This window comes from Sorex fumeus, unplaced genomic scaffold (genome assembly GCF_029834395.1).
Source record: "Sorex fumeus unplaced genomic scaffold, SorFum_2.1 ptg000037l, whole genome shotgun sequence".
Lineage (NCBI taxonomy): Eukaryota > Metazoa > Chordata > Mammalia > Eulipotyphla > Soricidae > Sorex > Sorex fumeus.
In genome coordinates, this window is record NW_026606094.1 from 39,070,052 (window position 1) to 39,091,136 (window position 21,085).

General features: G+C 37.3%; 2 protein-coding genes across 6 annotated transcripts in view; one reads left to right on the forward strand and one right to left on the reverse strand.

Moving 5' to 3' along the window:
• RUNDC3B (RUN domain containing 3B) overlaps positions 1-7,738 on the forward strand; it is a 146,856-nt gene extending 139,118 nt beyond the window's left edge. For both annotated transcript variants that reach the window (XM_056118347.1, XM_056118348.1), the window contains one exon: positions 5,266-7,738. In XM_056118347.1, the coding sequence (XP_055974322.1) occupies positions 5,266-5,411 (146 nt within the window). In that variant the 3' untranslated portion in view covers positions 5,412-7,738. The remainder of the gene's footprint in view (positions 1-5,265) is intronic.
• A 2,898-nt stretch (positions 7,739-10,636) lies between these two features.
• The window catches only part of SLC25A40 (solute carrier family 25 member 40), a 36,763-nt gene continuing 26,314 nt past the window's right edge, over positions 10,637-21,085 (reverse strand). For all 4 annotated transcript variants that reach the window (XM_056118219.1, XM_056118220.1, XM_056118221.1 and 1 more), the window contains exons 10-12: positions 16,955-17,036; positions 13,326-13,406; positions 10,637-12,543 (exon numbers count right to left, since the gene is read on the reverse strand). In XM_056118219.1, coding sequence (XP_055974194.1) covers positions 12,431-12,543; positions 13,326-13,406; positions 16,955-17,036 — 276 coding nt within the window. In that variant the 3' untranslated portion in view covers positions 10,637-12,430. The remainder of the gene's footprint in view (positions 12,544-13,325; positions 13,407-16,954; positions 17,037-21,085) is intronic.

Genomic DNA, 21,085 nt, shown 5'->3' on the forward strand with positions numbered 1-21,085 from the left:
TATAGTTATATTATTTATAGCATATAAATATATACTATTTGGTTATTTATTACATAGTGTCCATATAGAGGAGGGGGAAAGGAAAATGTAGTATATATTAGACCATTATTCAGCTACAAAAAAGGAATACACTTCTGATACATAACAACAACATGGTGAATCTTAGAAAATATTATAAGTAAAACAAGTCAGAAACAAAAGGGTAAATATTGTATAATTTCATTTATAATAATGGCTTTAGCATCATGAAATTCATAGATAAAGGTAGATTAAATGTTCTCAGAGACCCAGAGGAGAATAGAAAGAATTATCTACATATGGGATTTCTGAGGGGGTGAAAACTTTTGGAAATAATGATGGTACTGTTCTGTGAATGAACTAATGCCAAAGAATTTTATGCTTTAAAATGGTTAAATTGGAACATATGACAATAAGGAAGTTTTTTTTACCTAAATATGAGCAGCAAATCTCTTCACAAAATTAGGGATTAGTAGGAGAAATTTGTAGAGACTATCCAAAGCTATTGAATTATTTAGTAGCAACTCTGGAGCGATGAGTTTGATTTGAATTGGTTCTCTCAATTCTTAAACATTTGAAGGGTGCTTACAACATTTGTATTTTGATCCTGTTATACGACAGGAACTAGGGAGATAGTACAGGGGTGAAACATTTTTCTTGTATATGACCAACCCTAGTTTCAGTCTTCAGTACTGAATACTGACACATAAGCCATAAATCAATCCTAAACATAGCTAATATATTTTTTATAAAAGACACACACATTACAAATATTTAAAATTGAAATTTACCAGTCACTCTTCAATAATTCTTTTCCTAACAGTTATCATTTTCTAGGCCAAGAAAAAATTCAACCCTGAAATTAACATAACTAGACTTTTGAAATTATCATTTTAGAAAGGTTTGGACAGAAAAAATGCTATTCCAAAGGCAAATAGTAATTTTTTTAATGTAGGATTTATTCAGCCATTGATTAAGATGATTAAATTGGACATGAACTCCACATTTTTTGTTTTATTTTTTTAATTTTATAAGTCAGTTCACAATGTTTGATTGCATTCAATATTCAAACACCTTCCCACCACCAAATTCGGGATGTTTCCATCCCAAACCCCAACCCCTGTTCCAAAACACAACCGAAATAATACATTTCGTATTATTTATGTATTATTTCGTGTTGTCTGTAATGAAGAACGGCTGAACATGCTTACAAAAAAGTGTTCATATAGAAAACAGTGTGAAGATTTTTCTGTTTTGGCAGGAGCCATTAAGACATTCTATAGGATATCACTAACATGTTGTTAAAGTTTGGATGATGTGAGCTTTGAGGTATATATATCTGAAAATATGCATATATGCATATATATTTCCCTCTATGATTGTTGCCTACTGTCTAAACCCTATCAAATGTGGTGTGGTAATTATGGAGAATGGGTAGGGCGTGTTTTTTTGATATGTTGCCTGTTTACTCATATGTGAGGCTCGACCTGAGCTCATGGGGAGTGACCTTGAGCTTGGTGGTTGGGTTATGGAGGTTTTGGGCTGCCGGAGCTGAGTCCCTTGGGTGGGGGGAGGGCTCTCACCCACCCCACTCTGGGCCACCCCTTGTGAAATAGCCTGGCATGGAGTCCGGTGGCACGGTTATGGGGGTCTCATTTTATGCTCCCTTTGGGGAGAAGCAACTGTGTGATCTGGATGGTGGCTGATAACGAGATTATCTGGCACCAGCAGGAGGTGTAGTGACCCCTGGGTCGCTGGAGACTGGGGAAAGCAGGCAGAGGATCTCTGCTCCTGGTCCTGTTGAGCCCAGAAACCAAGGTCACAAAGTTCCACATTACCTGGGTTTTGTAGGACTTCACTTGTGTGAGGTTTGGCTTGAGTGCGTGAGGAGCGGTCTTGAGTGTGGCAGCGGATGAGTTGTGGAGGTCTTTGGCTGCTGGAGCTTGGTCCCTTGAGTCCAGAGGACTCTCACCCTCCCCCACCTGGGGCACCCCTGTGAAGACAGCCTAGTGAGGAGCCAGAACATTCTGCAGGGCTCTCTTTCGGGAGTTTTAGTTTATAGTTCCTGGGTCTTGGCTGTTGATGAGATCACATAAGGCCAGGGGTAGTTTGTGGGTGTGACTACCAAGCTACTGGAAAACTGGGGACATGGCGGGGGGGTGGAGGAGACCCAATCCTGATCCAGGCGGGCCTGGAGCTCTCATTCACTGGTTCCTGCCTGCCTCTGTACTATGGGCCCTAACTGTGTCTTTTGATATCTTTTGAGATTTATGGGTCTCTGAAACAGGACCAATAAATGAGCTTATATAGCTGAGCCGGAGGTGGTTTGTGATTATGTCTTCCACATACCTAACTTTTGGCCATTAAATTTCTTGGTAAACTTGGCCTCAAGTTCTTAGGGTCTGGCCAAAGGCATAGCAGCAATTTTGTGGTATCTGAAGTCTGAAGGCACCATCAGGCTGCTGATGCACTCGCCCCACAGGTATGGGTTGACCTGCTGGCGGCACCATACCCCCAGGCAAATAGTAATTAAAAATTGTCTTGCATCCTAATCATTTTGGCCATTCACTAATTATATAATTATTTGATGTGTCAATTCGCACTAAGAACTGGGAATATAATAGTGAAAAAACAAATTCTATGTCCTTAAAGAATTCTTACAGTGCTGGAGAGATAACATAGCAGTAAAGTATTTAACTTGTGTGCATCAAAACCAGGTTTGATCCCCAGCATTTTATTTGGTCTCCCAAGTTCGTTAAGAGCGATCCCTGAGTCAGATAGATTGCTCATAGCTGGAAGCCTGCCTCATGAGCAAAGGGGGAGAAGGCAGCTGGAATAGAGAAGGAATCACTAAGAAAAAGATGGCTGGAGGAATCGGTCAGGATGGGAGATGTGTGCAGAAAGTAGGTAAAGGACCAAACACGATTACCTCTCAGGGTCTGTATTGCAAACCATAATGTCCAAAAGTTATAGAGAGATTATGGGGAATCATATCTGCCACGGAGGCAGAAGGAGGGTGGGAAAGGGGGGTATATACCGGGGATATTGGTGGTGGGAAATGTGCACTGGTAGAGGGATGGGTGTTTGATCATTGTGTGATTGTAACCCAAACATGAAAGCTTATAACTATCTCATGGTGATTCAATAAAATTAAAACAAAAAAAAAGAAAAAATACTAATGTAAAACAAAAGTGATCCCTGAATGTAAAGCTAGGAGTAAGCCCAGAGCATCACCAAGTGTGCTCCCTGAAACAATAAAAAAAATCAACAACCAACAATTCTTATAATTTAAGAAAGAGACAGTCCCACAATGATCAGATAGTGTGAAAATATTGGCTACCGTACCAAGAGTGGGCATTTCAGAGGGTCTATCAGAAAACAATAGAGTATCTGCTACTTGGTAGAAGTTCCATTTCTAAAATTTTGAGTAAAATTTGAGCAATTTTTGTTCTTTGGAAATCTTCTAATTTTAAAATATATATATTTCAGTCTGAAAACAGCCAATTATTGCTGGTATTGGTACACCATGTTGAAACTTACTCTGAAATTTGTTTACTCCAGCTGTGGAAACATTACCATCCTCCTTCCTGAGCTCATTAAAATCCAGCACATAGCAGAGTTCCTGATGCATGAATGGAGGTTCACTCAATAAATGAATAAAGACTCCCCAAATCAAGTCCTCTTATTGAATCAAAGTAGTTCTATCTTTGTGGCATTACTTTATCTTAATGTGAATTTCTTGGTATTGACATGACCTGGACAATAAAAATCCCTTTTACTCTTTACTAACTGAACATCAGTATATCCACCCCCAAAAGATAAACCTATTTTTTTATTTCCCTCCACTTTTTTTTAAAAAATTGAATCACCATGAGATCATTACAAAGCTTTAATGATTGAGTTTGTCATAAAGTGATAGAACACCCATCCCTCCACCAGTTTACATTTCCCACCACCAGAGACCTCAGTATCATCCCTCCTGCCACCCCAACCTGATCCCTCTGCGTCTATGGCAATTTCCTTCTTATTCTGTCTCTGCTTTTGGGCATTATGTAAACCTTGATTTTATAAAAGGTCATCTCAAATTTCCATAGCCAAAACTTTTTTGAGAAACACAAGTAGTCCTCTCTTTTTAAAAATTTGATACCAAAACTATTGAAAGATGAAATGTGTTGTCTGCACTTGTATGTTCATTGCAGCACTGTTCTTAATAGCCAGAATCTGGAAAAAACCCCAGTGCCTGAGAACAGATGACTAGTTAAAGAAACTTTGGTACATCTACACAATGGAATACTATGTAGCTGTTAGAAAAAAGATGAAATCATGAGATTTGCATATAAGTGGATCAACATGGAAAGTATCATTTTTTTTTTTTGGCTTTTTGGTTCACACCTGGCGATGCATAGGGGTTACTCCTGGCTCTGCACTCAGGAGTTACTCCTGGCGGTGCTCAGGGGACCATATGGGATGCTGGAATCGAACCCAGGTTGGCCGCGTGCAAGGCAAATGCCCTACCCGCTGTGCTATCTCTACAGCCCCTGGAAAGTATCATGTTAAGTGAAATGAGTCAGAAAGAGAGTGACAGACATACAAAGATTTTCCTCATTTGTAGAATATAAAGTAACAGAATGGGAGACTAACACCCAAGAATAGTAGAGATACGTACCAGGAGGTTTGCTCCATGGCTTGGGAGCCAGCCTCATATGCTGAGGGAAAGGTAGTTCAAATAGAGAAGGGACAACCAAGTAAAGGGTGCTTAGAGGGCCGCTCGGGATGGGAGATGCGTGTTGTAAATAGACTATAGATTGAACATGATGGCCACTCAATACTTGCATTGCAGACCACAACACCCTAAAGGAGAGAGAGTAAAAGGGAATGTGCCTACCAAGAAGCGGGTGGAAGGGGGAAATGTTGGGGGGATGAGAGGGATACTGGGAACATTGTTGGTAGAGAATGGGCACTAGTGGGGGGATGGGCACTCCATCATTGTATGACTGAAACAAAAGCACGAAAGTTTGTAAGTATGTAACCTTACAAAGTGCCTCATGGTGACTCATTAAAAAATAAAAAAATTAATAAAAAAATGAAATGTGTTGATAAATATGTAGGTCTTTGATTATTTTGTTAAATATGTTTACCATCTTGTCTGCAGGTTAGAAATTTTTTATGGCATCATTTATCAAGAAAAGATTCTATTGGCATTATTCTCCAAGGGTAATCAAGTATTTATTTTATTCAAATTTTCAGGTAAAGAAGATACCCCCTCACTACTTGGGCTCTGTGGCTCTCTAACGTCAGTGGCAAGTTACAAATCTCTAACAAGCCTAAAATCCAATGACTGCCTTGCAAGTCCTACTACAGATATGACAAGTCCAGGCCTAACTCCATCCTGAAACATCTTATGTAAAAACCAAAAGTTTGTATGTTGCAAATGTTCTCTTCACTTACGTCTGACTGCTGGGAAAACTTTTGGAATTTTCTATTGTTCTGGCCTATTCTAGAATTCAAATGCTTATTAGAGAATTCCATCTACTCCATGTAAATTTCTGAATGATAAGAAATTGATCCTGCCATTTTTCATTTTAAAATTCTTTTGTCACTGTGGAAGTTTAAAAAAATGGATCAACTTTTGAAAAACTTTTCCAAGATCCTCTAATTTAATAAATCACTATGAGCCCTATGTTGCAATTATTCAGTAGGTTTTCATATATTTAAATATGATCCCAGTCTTAGTTGAAAGTTTTATTCCAGAGATGAAAGCAAAGTATTTTTGCTTTTATTCATGAAAAAAGCTAAAATTACTTATTTTACTTTGCATTAATTTTTCCTAGGTTCTAGCATTTGATGCCTCACTTTTACTATGATAAGGTTCTCAGCTGCAGTTTCTTGCTGGCTTATTCAGTTTTTCTTTAATGGTTATCATTAAGTATCAAGTTAACATCACACTGAATATTTTATAAATTTTGTAGAATGTGCCTTTGGGCAGCTAAGAAACTTGTTAGAATCATAGGGAAAGTGTTTTACAAGATTTTAGGCCACTTAGGTTCTAATAAATGTTTGATTATCCCCCTAGATTTCTTTAAAAGTATATTTTAAAATCTGATCAAATATGCTTCAAAAGTTGGAGACATGTAAAATGTAGGCTAGATGTTGAAAGATATTTTATCAGGAGAGATTTCAAATTCAGTTCAGGGTTTGCAATGTTTTTAATAAGGATCAGCAGGATAATCACTCATACTGAATGTCCGACCGCAGAGCTGTTCTTTTCTCCTTGTGCACAGTGAATCGGTCATATGTGTTTACAGGTTCTATCATTGGTCGTGCCACAATCCCATTTTAAAATTGATATGGATGTTAAAAACATTACATTTCTACAGGTTAAAAATTTTTTTTTCTAAAAAAAACAAAAAAAAAGCTATGAGCCGTATTTTAAATCTTTTTGCAACATTTGAAATAAGTATATCTTTTGTCCCCCAAAATTCCACCATATTGAAAGAGAAAATGAGTATGAAGTATATTTTCTATTGTAATATGAGGAAAACATGATCAGTTGTGCCAAAGAAGTTTTATATATTGTTTACATGAAGAAGCTACCATACTTACTGGGGACTTCATATGCTATTTTTTTTTAATTATAAAAACATATACTCAATTAGTAGCTTTGACATTTGGTAGACATGGAAAAACTGTTTCTTCTAAAACAATTTATTTTCTTGAGAGGAGGCAAGAAGAGCTAAACTTACCACATTCATTCTTCGTATTAGAAGTGGAGGACTGTGGTGGTTCTCTGCAACATTTAAAGCTTTACTCTCAAAATTGGAATTTAAGATAATAGTAACAAGACTAGTCTTCTAAGATGACAATTCAACAGCATAATTTCAGGGACAAAGGAGACCTGGAAGCCCTTAAAATAGGTTATCTTAGATAAATCAGAACATACTCAAGAGCTTTATTTCTTTAGCTTAAGGCTTTAGCTTTAGTACTTGTAGAAATGCAAATATTCTTGAACAATGTACCTACAGTCTACTTTCAATTTTTTTATACTTCACTGTGAATGAAGCATCCAAAGCATTTTTTAAAGAGCACAGTGAATGAGAGGAAGGTGTAAAATGAGGCTGAAGAAACCTCATTTCTTTAAGGAGGAGGGTGGAAAGTAGGAAATGGTTTAGGAGAACTTCAGAAATTATAGGCTAGCCTTAAATACTCTTGCTCCTTTCCTATGAACTATCAGGATGTTTAAATGCTTTGTCATTCACAGGCCATTCTCAACTAGCATTATCCTTTAGTAATCAAAATCACACTTAAATTTTTCCATACATTTTTATAATATAGAAGATGTTCAAGGCTCCATAATTGAGAACATTTTTCAGATTTGTCTACGTAGTCATTTGTGCATATTAATATGCTGCTAAATGCAGATTTAAATATGACATCTGAGGATCATGACTTTTCCTCCTTTCTTGGGAGCTCTTGGTAAAAGATTCTGCTAATGTGAATTCAGGTTTCTACACTGTTCATTATACACACGTTAGAAGAGAGTTTGTTAACATTTGCATGAAGAAACAACGATGTCTCAATCTTTAGTTTAAGGTGGAAGTAGTTGTTCACGTACCCTCCCCAAAGTAGAATGCTGAGTTAAAAGCTAATGTTTCCATGTGTATTTTGTTCCTTGATGTACTATACTTGTTGCATGTATATTAAACATTTTTTTTACCATGCATTCGTGGTATAATTTTTCACTGAGAAGTTAGCTGATTCAGATTGTGAAGTTACTTGATTTAAACACTGAACAGTTGTTTAAAAAAATTTGGTAAATGTTTCAGATGTAAAGCACTAATATGAAAACTGTCTTGGAGAAATCTTAATTTCAACATATGAAATCTGAAGTGATATAGTAAAACAGTGGTTCTGTTAGTGTTGCTGATTAATGCCCAAATAGCCACCTATGTTTTCTCATCTGTAATATGGAAATATCTACATTTCTTGGCATCTATGTGATAACATCAGAATGATGTCAGCAGAAATGAGATCATGAGAGTAAATTTTTATTTTTGCTTTTTGGTTCACACCCGGTGATGCTCAGCAGTTACTCCTGGCTCTTCACTCACTCTTGGTGGTGCTCTGGGGACCAATATGGGATGCTAGGTATCGCACCCAGGTGGCCCTGTCCCCTGTACTATTGCCCCAGCTCCACGAAGGTAAATTCTTAAGAGGTTAAATGTCAAACACAAGCTACTATGATTTATGACAGACATAAGCTATAACTGTCACTGTCCTCCCATTGTTCATCGATTTGCTCGAGCAGGCCCAGTAATATCTTCATTTTCAGACTTGTTGTGACCGTGTTTGGCATATCGAATACGTCACAGGTAGCTTGCCAGGCTTTGCCATGCGGGCGAGATATACTCAGTAGCTTGCTGGGCTCTCCAAGAGGGGTGGAGGAATCGAAGCCGGCTTGGCCGAGCCAGCCATGTGCAAGGCAAACGCCTGACCGCAGTGCTCTCGCTCCAGCCCATAAGCTATAACAAGGAAAGTAAATTGTTCTTATTTACTTAATCAGCTATCTTAAGGTTAAATTCAAGTTTTTAAGTGGTTAGGAATATAGCCCAAAGCTACAATCATGATAATTTTTTTGTTAAAGTTCCTTCTTTAAGTCAAATCACCTATCTTAATAAATACAATAGCAAAGAAGCTTTTGTTTAGCATTTCATTAGTATCTGTTTTTTTTTTACACAGCAGTTTTAAAAAGAAGATGGGAAAAGATGAAATTATACCAATGTCATTATTGTAGCTTTCAAAATGAGAGTTTAGTGTAAAGCTCAACTTTTGATTATTGTTAAACAGGACATCTTACTATTAATCTATTTCCCATACTGACAATTATTTTCTTAAAAGACAACTAAAACCAAACTTTGATTGCACAACACCTCACCTTACTACATGGGACACATTCTAATGCTTTATGTACTTTTATGTGCTAAACTCAGCATTAATTTTTTTTTCCAGTAAAGCCTGGCAAGCTACTGATGACGTATTTGATATGCCAAACACAGTAACAACAAGTCTCACAATAGAGACGTTACTGAGCCCGCTCAAGCAAACTGATGAACAGGACAGTGCTACAGTGCTACATTAAAAATACTGAGAAAAAAAAAATACTGGTGTTGGAGAAAAAAGAAAATAATACATTCTGATTAGTTATCCCAATTTCTTGTTGCCTGCTCATGCTTTAGCACAGGAACTTCTGACTACATTTCCAATACGATCCAAGACATTGTTGTTCGAATAGCCTTTGTTCAAACCACTGAGATGGAATTAAATTCTGCTCTTCACTCCCCTCACAAACTTCTACCCGTCAAAGCTCTGAAACCCTGACAGCAGGCAGGCACTGCCTGACTGCCTGTCCCCAGCACCTTTTACGCTACCTTTCCCCATAGGGGGTCTCAACTTGTGGTGAATGATAATTTGAGAGTAAAGAGAAAAATTTATCTTGACTCTATTATCTACCTCCAGTCAACTGTGTATTATGTGGAAGGTGGAAAAGATGTACCACCTCAGAAAGAACTTTCTTAACATTTTTAAATTGTTAATTTGTATATATAAGGGCTGGAGCGATAGCACAGCGGTAGGGCGTTTGCCTTGTACGCAGCCAACATGGCCGACCCGAGTTCGATTCCTCCGCCCCTCTCGGAGAGCCCGGCAAGCTACCGAGAGTATCTCGCCCGCACGGCAGAGCCTGGCAAGCTCCCTGTGACGTATTCGACATGCCAAACATAGTAACAACAAAGTCTCCAATGGAGACGTTACTGGGCCCGCTTGAGCAATTTGTATATTAGAAAAATCACCATTAACTGAATTAAACTATTTTCTTTTAGAAACAGTATATCAAGAACACACTTACAAATTAAAATCCTTTCTGTTGATATCTTACTAACAAAAGCTTTATACATAAATTGTAAAGTTTAAATTCAAGCTCCCTTTCCTTTAGATACAGAGTATAATGAGTGTCAAAGAAACAACAACAAAACAACAAACCCAGAAATCCCCCAAACTATGGTAAAGTTATTTTAGGAGGTTATTTTAATGATAAATTATAAGCACTTTCCACCACTTCTGTGGACAAAGTGCTTGGTGATGTTTCTCTTCTAGTATTTATAAATGATAACAGATTGAAATATGTGGTCCTTAGAAAGCAGAATTCTAAATTTTATTTATTTTTAAAATTTTGGTCACATCCGGCAGTGCTCGACTTACACCTGGCTCTGCACTCAGGGATCACTCCTGGAAGGACCCATGGGACCAGATGTGGTACTGGAGATAAAGCCTAGGCTGGCCGCATGCAAAGCAAGCACTCTACCCACTACACTGTCACTCCAGTTCCCACAGTTCTAAACTTTTGTCTTCCACCAATTATTAAAATATAAACATAGTGAGCTGCAGCAGTGGTACAGTGGGTTAGGTGCTTGCCTTGCATGCAGCCAACCAGAGTCTGATCCCCAGACCCCATATAATCTCTGGCCCACCAGGAGGGATCCCTGAACAAGAGCCAGGAGTAAATTCTGAGCGCAGCTGGTGTGGCCCCCAAACAAAACAGCAAAAAAGAAACATTTTGGCAAAAGAAAGATACATTTAAAACTTTTGAATAGCTCTGTTCAAAAATATGTGTTTGTCTGTATCATTAACAGCTTATAGGAAGACAAGCTACAAGCACTGTGATAATTTTTTACAGCAAAAGTATTTTAATGAAAACAGAAGTTAAAGTCACATAACTAATTTTATAGACTTACAAACTTAAGAAAACTAACACAAATAAATACAAAAGAACACACACTATCCTATGTAGTTTATTTCTGATGAAACATATAAAGCACTCTTCAGCTATTATACAAAATACTACTAAAGAAATTTGTTGCTTACACATAACACTTTATTTTAACAGAAGAAATGCTTTACATTTTCATTAAATACATATTGAGTACAATAAAGTGCTTTTTCTTATAGTATATAGATCCTGAAAAACTAATATTAAAAATCATTTCTTGTCTTGCCATTGTGCCATTTTATTTCTCTCTTTAGTTATCCGCTAAATTACTTAGAACAGGCTAGAATCTATAGTCATTATTGTTATTTTTGTACATTGTTATTTCCACAAGGAAACTGCTATTTAGTCCCTTAAACTAGTATACTTAATGTGACAAACAAAAAATCAAGGAACCTTTTGAAAATATTTTGTGAATGGTGAAGTATTTTAATTTCAGTTTTGTTAGAACAAGCAATAGGACTGACATGGAACAGTTGGCTGAGTGTGCAATGGTGGAGACGGACTTGTCTACACAGACCTTATTAACTGCCGCCTTCCTGTGGAGGTGATAGGGGCCAGGTGCTGGCCCACAGGTGTGAAAGACTGAAACCAGTGACGTAGAGGACAGCTTTCTGGAACTGTTTTTCACTTGCCATCTGCTTTGCGGGAGAAATGCAGTACAGGTGAGTGTTGTCCCAAACACTTTGGATTTCTTATGACTGAATACTGAATATTTAAAACTTTGTTCACTGTTGCTAACATTTTGGGGGGATGTGACCTATAGCTTATGAAGCTAGATTCTAGATAATTTCAGAGATAGCGATGACTTTAAATATAGGATGACTGAAACCAGAGGTTCTTCTAGTTCCAACACATTTTTACAAGTACATATTTAAATGTGACATTTTTTTCTGGTGCTAAATTTTACAGAAGAGAACATTTAATAAAATCACCTGAAATTCTCTCTCTTGAAAAAACAGTAGATAATACAAGATTTTTATTTATCAAAAATAGCAGCAATTATATCACAAAAATGACTGTATTTGGTTCAGAAAGAGAAAATTAAGAAAAACCCTAATAAATGAGGCCTACAATAGTAATGGGGTAAAAACATAAAGATTTAAAAAATGAACTCAAATGAATTAAAAAAAATATCTAATAGGCAATATTTGATAAATGTTAATGTTAAAGACTGTCTTCTATTACCTACTTTAGGAAATAATTATTACATGATTTAAATGTGCATAAAAGATGGGCATTTTTCTTCTATATACTCTGTCAGCACACATTTTTGAATTTGTTGATTAAACATACTGTCAATAAATTTGTTACTTCAAAACCTACAATATTAAGCTCCCAGAGATTGCTGGTTTCGCAGCTAAGGAATAATACCTTTTAGTGCTTGTGATTTCCAAAACACCTTTTTTAATATTTCAAAAATTAGAATAATAATTTACTTTCAAAATTAGGATTATGTCATAGATGCAAGGAGAAATTAGTGTTCACTTATAGAGAAGTGAACTATAAAATGATATAAAATCATTGTAAGATAATGGTGAAAAATTAAGTTTATCTTATTTTTGACTATAGTTATCTCGAGTTGAAAAAGCATTACTGGTATTCCTGTCGAGCATTTTGTTTCTGGAAAAAACTCTTTCCATATTCATATGTACTGATCATAATAGCACAAGCAGGAGCAATTTTAATCAAACGAGGAGTCAGGCCTGAAAAAATAATAATAAATTTTACCTTATTTTTAAAAAATGTATTTGCTTTTATTTTGATAATGATCAAATTAACTGACATCATAAACTGACAGACAAGCTAAACTGCTCACTCCTTACAGCCTTACTTCAATTCCATGATTATACTGAGATTTCATCACATAATAGTAATCCTATCGTTTGAATTTTAGAAACTTACTATAAAGATGTTCAAAAGGAAATAATATGAAATGTTTTAAATAAATAATTTTCTTCTGGGGGTTAATAAGTTGATAGTTTTTTAATATTTTTTAAAGAACCATAATTCACAAAATTAAGTTTTAAATATACAATGTTCTAGCACAAAAGCCACCAGCAGTATTAACTTTCCTCCACCAGTTTTCCAAGTTCCCTCCAGCTTGCACCTTGACAGGCACAGTTTAAAGTTTGGGTCTCTTGTTTTCAGTGTTGTTGACAATGTGCTTTGAATATAGAGTTGACCCGCTCCCCTATATTACCAATATGCCTCAGGCTCCTGACCCCCTCCTTCCCATCTATCTCTTCCATTCCTGCCCAATAACCCCTCCCCGCTGATTTCTTCCCTACTCTGCCCTTCTCCTCTCTATACTCTGGGGATAAGGGTGATATAGGCATCTCCTCGCCCCACCTTTACTACACTGCATTCCCTTATTCAGTTATTTATTATATCCCAGATAAGTGAGATCATCCTGTGTTTGTCCAAGAAAGTGATGACTTAAAAGTAAAACAATTATTAAATGATTTGGTAAACAAAATATTTTTACCTGTAAATAATCCAGAAACTCCATTCTTAGCAACAATGTTTTTCAGTATAACCCAGGTTGACAAATGTGATGACATAGGATCTAAATATAAAAAGAAAAAGATATTACTGTAAATTGGCACTTAATTTCTAATGCAAATTTAAAAATTTTTTTTTTTACTTTGGCTTTTGTAAGTACAGTGTTTAATTATAAGAACAGGTCAAAAAATTATTTTTGAAATTTGCATTAAATTGGCAAACGGGGGTGGGTAGGATAGGGCAATAATTCAGTGACCTAAAAGCATACTTTGTCTGTAGAGACCAGGTTTAATCCTCAGCGCCACACAGGGTTCATGAACACTACCTGGTGGAGCCCCGAGCACCTCTATTTGTGGCTCAAAAAAAAAACTAAAGTAGCAAAAGTCTATATATTTAAAACTGTAGAAGACTGGACACAATCAAGGAGGGATAAAGAAAAGGCTTTTCCTAAACTGATGTGTAAGTCTAGAAGTAGCTATCCTTTATACTTTTTTCCAAGTCAATATATATTTCTATTTATTATTTTTAGTGAGGTAAGATCATTTGATTTAGAAAAATGAAAGAATTGGAAATATTCACATCAAGTTGTGATGTGGTTAGCAGAGAATGTGTCCAAGTCTTAATATTTTTTAATGATTAAAATAAAAAACAATATACAGAGATTTTTCACGTGGTTCCCAAAGCCAAAGAGAAGCCCCAATAAATGGTTTTCATTAAATATGCAAACATTAAAATACTTTTACAGTGAAATTCAAGGAAAACAGCTCATTCTCCCCAGAAGAGATTCACTTAAAAACAAAGTCAAGGAAAAATCTGAATTAGATCATGCTAAAAGGAGATAATAATACTTTGCTCCAGAGTGTTTCCAATAGAAATAAATGAATGGGTGATGTGAGAAATCATTGAGATTTCTGTTTGTGCTTTAGGTGTTTCTTTGGGGAAAGTGTCTTAAAACATTTGTTCATATTATTTGGATCACTAGTATGTTATTGCCAGATGACAATAAACTCTGGGGGCTTGTTTCCATTTAAAAAAAATCAAAACACTGATTACTAAATATTGAATATTACTATTTTAAGCACAAAAACCCCCATCATTTACTAATAAAATTTATCAAGTCATAACAACTGCTGTATCTTCCTTCGCAGTCATTATTCTCCTATATTTCAGAAAAAAACACTTGTTTTCTTTCTTGGCCTTTCTCATGCTTTATGTCACCTGTACTAAAACTGAACATGTCCATAAATAGTACATATTTTATATATATATACTGATTTTTCATGCTCTAAAATTTTGTAGAAATGATGCCACATTGTAATTTAACCCTGGTGCAGCTACTTCTAGGATTCTGTTTGCTACGATTTTCACCACTGACCCGTTTTCTAGACAAGGGACATATGTGTAGTTTCTAACTTAGATGTATTAAAAATCTGTCATCATAAGACTTTGTATATCTCAAAGTTTATCCAGGACACAAAGCTAGTAGGAGAATTGTGGCTGTCAGATTATTTTTGAAGTAGTTGTACCAAATTATACCCTCACCTGTCCGGTAACATTCCTACAGTTCTACAGCCTCCACTGCAACCCAACCTAAACCAGATGAGAGACCCAAATAGCGTTCTCATCCTGCTTGCGTAGGGCCCAGGTCTATGAGGCGTATGTTAATGCAGGAAGAACAGTGGAATCAAAGAGATGTGCCCGGAGCCGGAGGTTCTTCGTCCTCTTAGCTATTTCTTTGACGTTCTTGAAAGTGTTCCAAGCCGCTCTCTTCCTCCTGCGCAGCTCGGGTGCCAGGTCATTTGTCATGTTGACTTCTTGACCTAGGTACACATAATTGTTGCATTTGGAGATGGTCGTTCCATTGAGAGCAAATGGGGCATCAGGAACAAGGCTGTTTCTCATAAACATTGTCTTCGTAAGATTCAGCTGTAGTCCGGCCTTTCCATACTCACGGTCGAAGTCGGTCAGCATTTGTGCCGCTTGGCTGATGTTTGGTGTTATTAAAACAATGTCATCAGCAAAGCGGAGGTGGTGTAGTTGCCGACCATCTATCTTCACTCCCATTCCTTCCCATTCCAGTCGTCGCATGATGTTCTTGAGGGTGGCACTGAAGAGTTTTATCAAATCTTCCAGAAGGGCAATGAAGAAGATTATCCATGACTTCTACTCAAATCTCTTCGATAGCCATGTCCACCTGCCGACATACCAAATTCCACAGGATGGATATGTCGTTCCCAATGTTCTCCCTTCCAAAATCCGACACGCCATTTCGTCAGTAAAGAAACGAACAGCACCCGGCCCAGACAAGGTCAGACCTGAACACCTGAAGAACCTGCCGTCACAGTACTCATCAATATACTGGCTCGGCTCTTCACATGCTACCTGTCTGAATGCAAGGTTCCGTCCCAGTGGAAAACCAGCAGGACCTTACTACTGTTCAAGAAGGGAAACATCCATGACATTGGCAACTATCGCCCGATCTGCCTATTGTCTGTCATCTACAAGTTGTTCACTCGAGTCATCCTGAATAGGATTGGCAGAACACTAGATGAAGGACACGCATGCAAGCAAGCCGGGTTCCGCAAAGGATTCAGCACCATCGACCATATCCACACGATAACCAAGCTCATCGAGGTTTGTCGGGAGTTCAAGATGCCGCTCTGTCTAACGTTCATTGATTTAAAGAAGGCCTTTGATTCTGTTGAGACGGAAGCGGTCATTGAAGCCCTAGCCAATCAGGGCATTCAAGCCCAATACATCAGGATCCTCCGTGAGCTGTATTGCGGATTCACTACCAGGATCTCACCATTCTACAAAGAAGTGATCGTTGATGTCAAGAGAGGGGTGTGGCAGGGTGATACCATTTCACCAAAACTCTTCAGTTCACATTCATACAAACTATTTTGGAGATGTGTTAGAAAAAACTTAACAAGCTTTTTAAAAGGCTTACCTGATGTGGTTTTGTAAAAAATAATTTCTCATAGATTTGAGGTATTTCCAAATATAAATAATGATGCAGTGAGCTAATAGAAACATCTAAGAGTAGACTTTTGTTTTAAAGGGAATTGCAGGCTATGAAGAAGTAAAAAAATAAAGGGAATACTAAGGTGGGGGGAAAACACATTAAAATTTTTTAGAAAAAAACAGGAAAAATATATTTTCATACTAATGAAACAAAACATAGAAAGAGAGAAAGATTTCCCTTCATACAGATCTGTCTAGACTCACCTGAAAGAATACTTCAATAATTGAATCATCTGTACAGCAGATATGAGACTTAACTGTGATTAAGGATAAATGTAATTTAGATCTCTTCAAATGTCTTGTTTGGGTTCAGAGTACTTTTTTCCCTTTTCTTTTGGGTTTTCAGCCAAAGAGTGCTCAGGGATCATATGAAGTCAGATGCGTGCAAGGAAGCAATCTACCTACTGTACTATATTTCTGGCCCTAAGTATTTATATTCTGACTTTCCATTCTAACAGCTTATTACTTTCACTTAAATAAAGCATCAGAGAAGGGGAATTTTGCTTTCCCTATTTTAAATATCCCTAACAACATCTGGAGAGGAAAAAAAAATCATGGAGGTTTGAAACTATTTTAAAGTCAACTTACTTTTATGACTTTCATATATCCAAAGTTGTGTCTGCTTTTGTGTTTTTACTACATCAAATGGCAAAGTAACAACAGCTGCAATCTAACAAAGAGAAAAATTGATTAGATCTACCTTTAAATTTTTCCCAGTGTAGTTTTATATTCTTCTAATTAGCATGTTCCTTAATTCCCCTCCCGTTGTTCATCGATTGCTCGAGCGGGCCCAGTAACGTCTCCATTGGAGACTTTGTTTTTACTGTGTCTGGCATATTGAATACGACGTGGGGAGCTTGCCAGGCTCTGCCGTGCGGGCGAAATACTCTCGGTAGCTTGCCTGGCTCTCCGAGAGGGGCGGAGGAATCGAACTCGGGTCAGCCATGTTGGCTGCATGCAAGGCAAACGCCCTACCGCTGTGCTATCGCTCCAGCCCTACATTACATGTTACAGCCCTACATTACATGTTACAGCCCTACATTACATGTTACTTAATAATGATAAGGAAAATTACAACTGAAACTTAAAATGAAACCAGTATACTTAAAGGTATATTTAATGAACAAATATTATTTTATCATCATTGTTTTATTTGTAAAGAAATAAAGGAACAGGGCCGGTGTTCAGAGATCACTTCTGACTCTGTACATAGGAATTACTCCTGGCAGGCTCAGGATACAACATGAGATGCTGGGGATCAAACCTGGGTTGGCCATATGCAAGGCAAATGCCCTGTCTGCTGTACTGTCTGGATCCCCTGAATTTTTATTTTTAAAAAATTAGTTTCAGAGAGAGAAAGAGCACAAGCAAGAGAGGCAGGGGAGGGAAGGAGGGAGGGAGAGGGAAGGAGAAAGGAAAAGTATCTGCCATAGAGGCTAACTGGGGATGGGGGGGGGGGACTGGAGGGACACACAGATCGGTGAAGCGACGATGTTGAACATTGTACGACTGAAACCCAATCACGAACAACTTTGTAACTGTGTACCTCATGGTGAGTCAGTAAAAATAAAAATTGAAAAAAAAATTAGTTTCAGGGGTTAGAGCTAAAGTACAAGGTTGTTTGCCTTGCATGCAGCCAATTCAAGTTCAATCCTCGGCAGTCCATATGGTCCCCTGAGCACCCACAAATATGGCCCCCTGAAAAACAAAACCAAAATTGGTTTCATGTCCATGTATCTCTCCCCCCAATTCAGGAATAAGTAATGCTATCAAAAGTTCCTCTACACCCAAATATTAGTGGCAGAGTCACAATTCAATTCAGATAGGGGGCAGAGAGATGGTTCAAAGGGCTGCAGCACATGCCTTACATGCCCCAATGTTTTGATCCCTGTCATCAACTGGTCCCCCAAGCACTGTCATGAGTGTCCCTCCCCCAAACAAAAACAAAACATAAAGCACAAAGACAACAAAAAAAATCAGACCTCTAACTCCCCAAACTAGCATTTGTAATTTGATGTTTCTGTGCTCCTTTATTTCTTTACCACACAATATAATACAAAAAGGTATAACAAGAAGAAATTATCCAGTATCTAGTATTTAATTTTTTCAGCAAATATATTAAAAATAAAGTAAAGTAAAGGCCCTCCCGTTGATCATCGATTTGCTCGAGCGGGCCCAGTAACGTCTCCATTGGAGACTTTGTTGTTACTGTGTCTGGCATATCGAATACTCTCGGTAGCTTGCTGGGCTCTCCGAGAGGGGCAGAGGAATCGAACTCGGGTCGGCCATGTTGACCGCGTGTAAGGCGAACGCCCTACCCTAAAACAAAAAATCTAAGTAAAATAGATTTAAACCGTAAGTTCTACAGATATTTATGGTCTAAACATATCAAAAAGTACAACAGTTCACAAATGAAATTTTTTAAAAATTCCAATATAAATCAAGAAGTATATTAAATAATGCTGAGACTGAAAGTTTTATAAAAGAACAAATTTCATCAGTAATATCTTATAATATTTTGTTATATCCATAAAAAATTATAACCTGGTCTTTATTTTTTGATTCCTGACCCATATTTAGCTAAAATGCTCATAAAACACCCCTTCAAGTCACCTGTATTTCAGTTCACCCTGAAAATATTCATATATGTATATATGTGCTTAAAATGAAATTAGTATCAAAGGTCTCAAATGAAGGAAAATCAATAATTGTCCATCTCTATATTTTATCACTTAGAAGCAAAAGTTAGAAACAGTGTGTTAAAAGTCAGACTTTGACACTTTATTAACAGATAGTTTAAAGCAGTAATTTTCAACTTCTGGTAGAGAAGTCCAAAGAAATTTCCTGATAGTGTTCAAAAACTTATTATCACTTAACACACAGCACACTCAAATCACATAGCAATATTGTTACAAATGTTCAATATATAAACTTCTTATAACTGTTGTTTACTTTTTGCCTAGGAGTCCATGAAATATATTTTTATATTTATACTGGTTCACAAGTATAAAAGAGAACATAAGAGTGTTGAGCTTATGTAACATTGTCCTGTTGTTCATCTCTTTGCCCCAGTGGGCCCAGTAACATCTCTATTGTGAGACTTCTTGTTACTGTTTTTGGCATATCGAACAAGCCACGGGGAGCTTGCCAGGCTCTGCCATGTGGGCAGGATACTCTCGGTAGCTTGCTGGGCTCTCAAAGAGGGTCGGAGGAATCGAACCTGGGTTGGCCATGTGCAAGGCAAACGCCCTACCCGCTGTGCTATCACCCCAGCCGTCGAGCTAATGATTGACTATAATTTTAGCTGACATTTCAGATCTGACAAATTCGTATCTATGCTTTGTATTCAGTCACAGTAGCTCTCTTTAGACTAAATTTTTCAATAATTTTTTAAAAGATTTCTTCTAGGTCTTCATAACTTTCCTATATGCTCCATATATTGTTGTTTCATTGTAGTTCCAAGAAGTCATATTTACTTTAATTCATCAACTAATTTTGCACATATATAGCTGTAAGGGAATTTTTATAGGGGCTGGGGAAATGGTTCAAAGGGCCAGAGCAAATGTTTTGCATGTGAAAGCTCCAGATTCGTTCCCTCACACCATCCAACCATTGAAGTAGCCCCACCAAATATAGTGCAAATGTGAAAGAAGAAATTCTTATAACTAGACAACAGTGCATGAATCTATGTAAAAGAATTCCACCCTACAACTTTTCATTTTGTTAAAGAGTGGGAAATGGTAAACTTTTATTGAAAACTGGTCATTTGAGAGTCCTCCTTTCTGATAACAATTTTAAATTCTTTTAAGAAATACTTAAAATGTTTCCAATGAACAACACCAGGAGAATTACTCCATAACTTAGAGGCCAGCTGGGTATTCTAGGGGAAAGGACAATTCAGATAGAAAGGGGAACACCAAGTGGAGGGTGTTTGGAGGATCCTCCCAGGAGGGGAGATGCAGGTTGAAAGTAGACTGGGCTGAACATGTTCGCCACTCAATGCCTCTTTGGCTGATCACAGCGCCCAGGAGGAGAGAGAGAACAGGGGGGAATGCCCTGCCACAGTGGCAGGGGGGGATGGGGGGATGGGAGGATAGGGGGGGAGGTATATTATCCTGGTGGTGGAAAATGGGCACTGGTGGAGGGATGGGTATTTGATCGGGGTATGACCGAGATCCAAGCACAAAAATTTGTAAATCTACAACTGTACCTCATGTCGTTTCACTAATAAAAAAGAAAAAAAAAATAATAAAAAAAAAATAAAAAAAAAAAATAAAAAAAAAAAATGTTTCCAATGAAATGAAATTTAGCAATGAGATGCAATTATTTGTGTTCAATCTAATTAATACACATATGATTAGACTGAAATATAAATACCAAATCTATTTGGTATTTTCATTAAAATTTTCTAGACAATGGGGATAGTGTGCATAGTAAATAAGGTGCTTGCTGTGCACTGCGGCTGACTCTAGTTCAGTCCTCTGCATTGCATATGGTTCCCTGGGCATACCAGAAGTGATCCCTTGAATTTAGATCAGGAGTAGCCTGAGCACTGAAAGCCATAGTCCAAACTCCGCCAAAATTTCCACTGCACTGCACTGCACTGTCCTCCCGTTGTTCATCAATTTGTTCAAGTGGGCTCAGTAACGTCTCCATTGTGAGACTTGTTGCTACTATGTTTGGCATATCAAATACATCACGGGTAGCTTGCCAGGATTT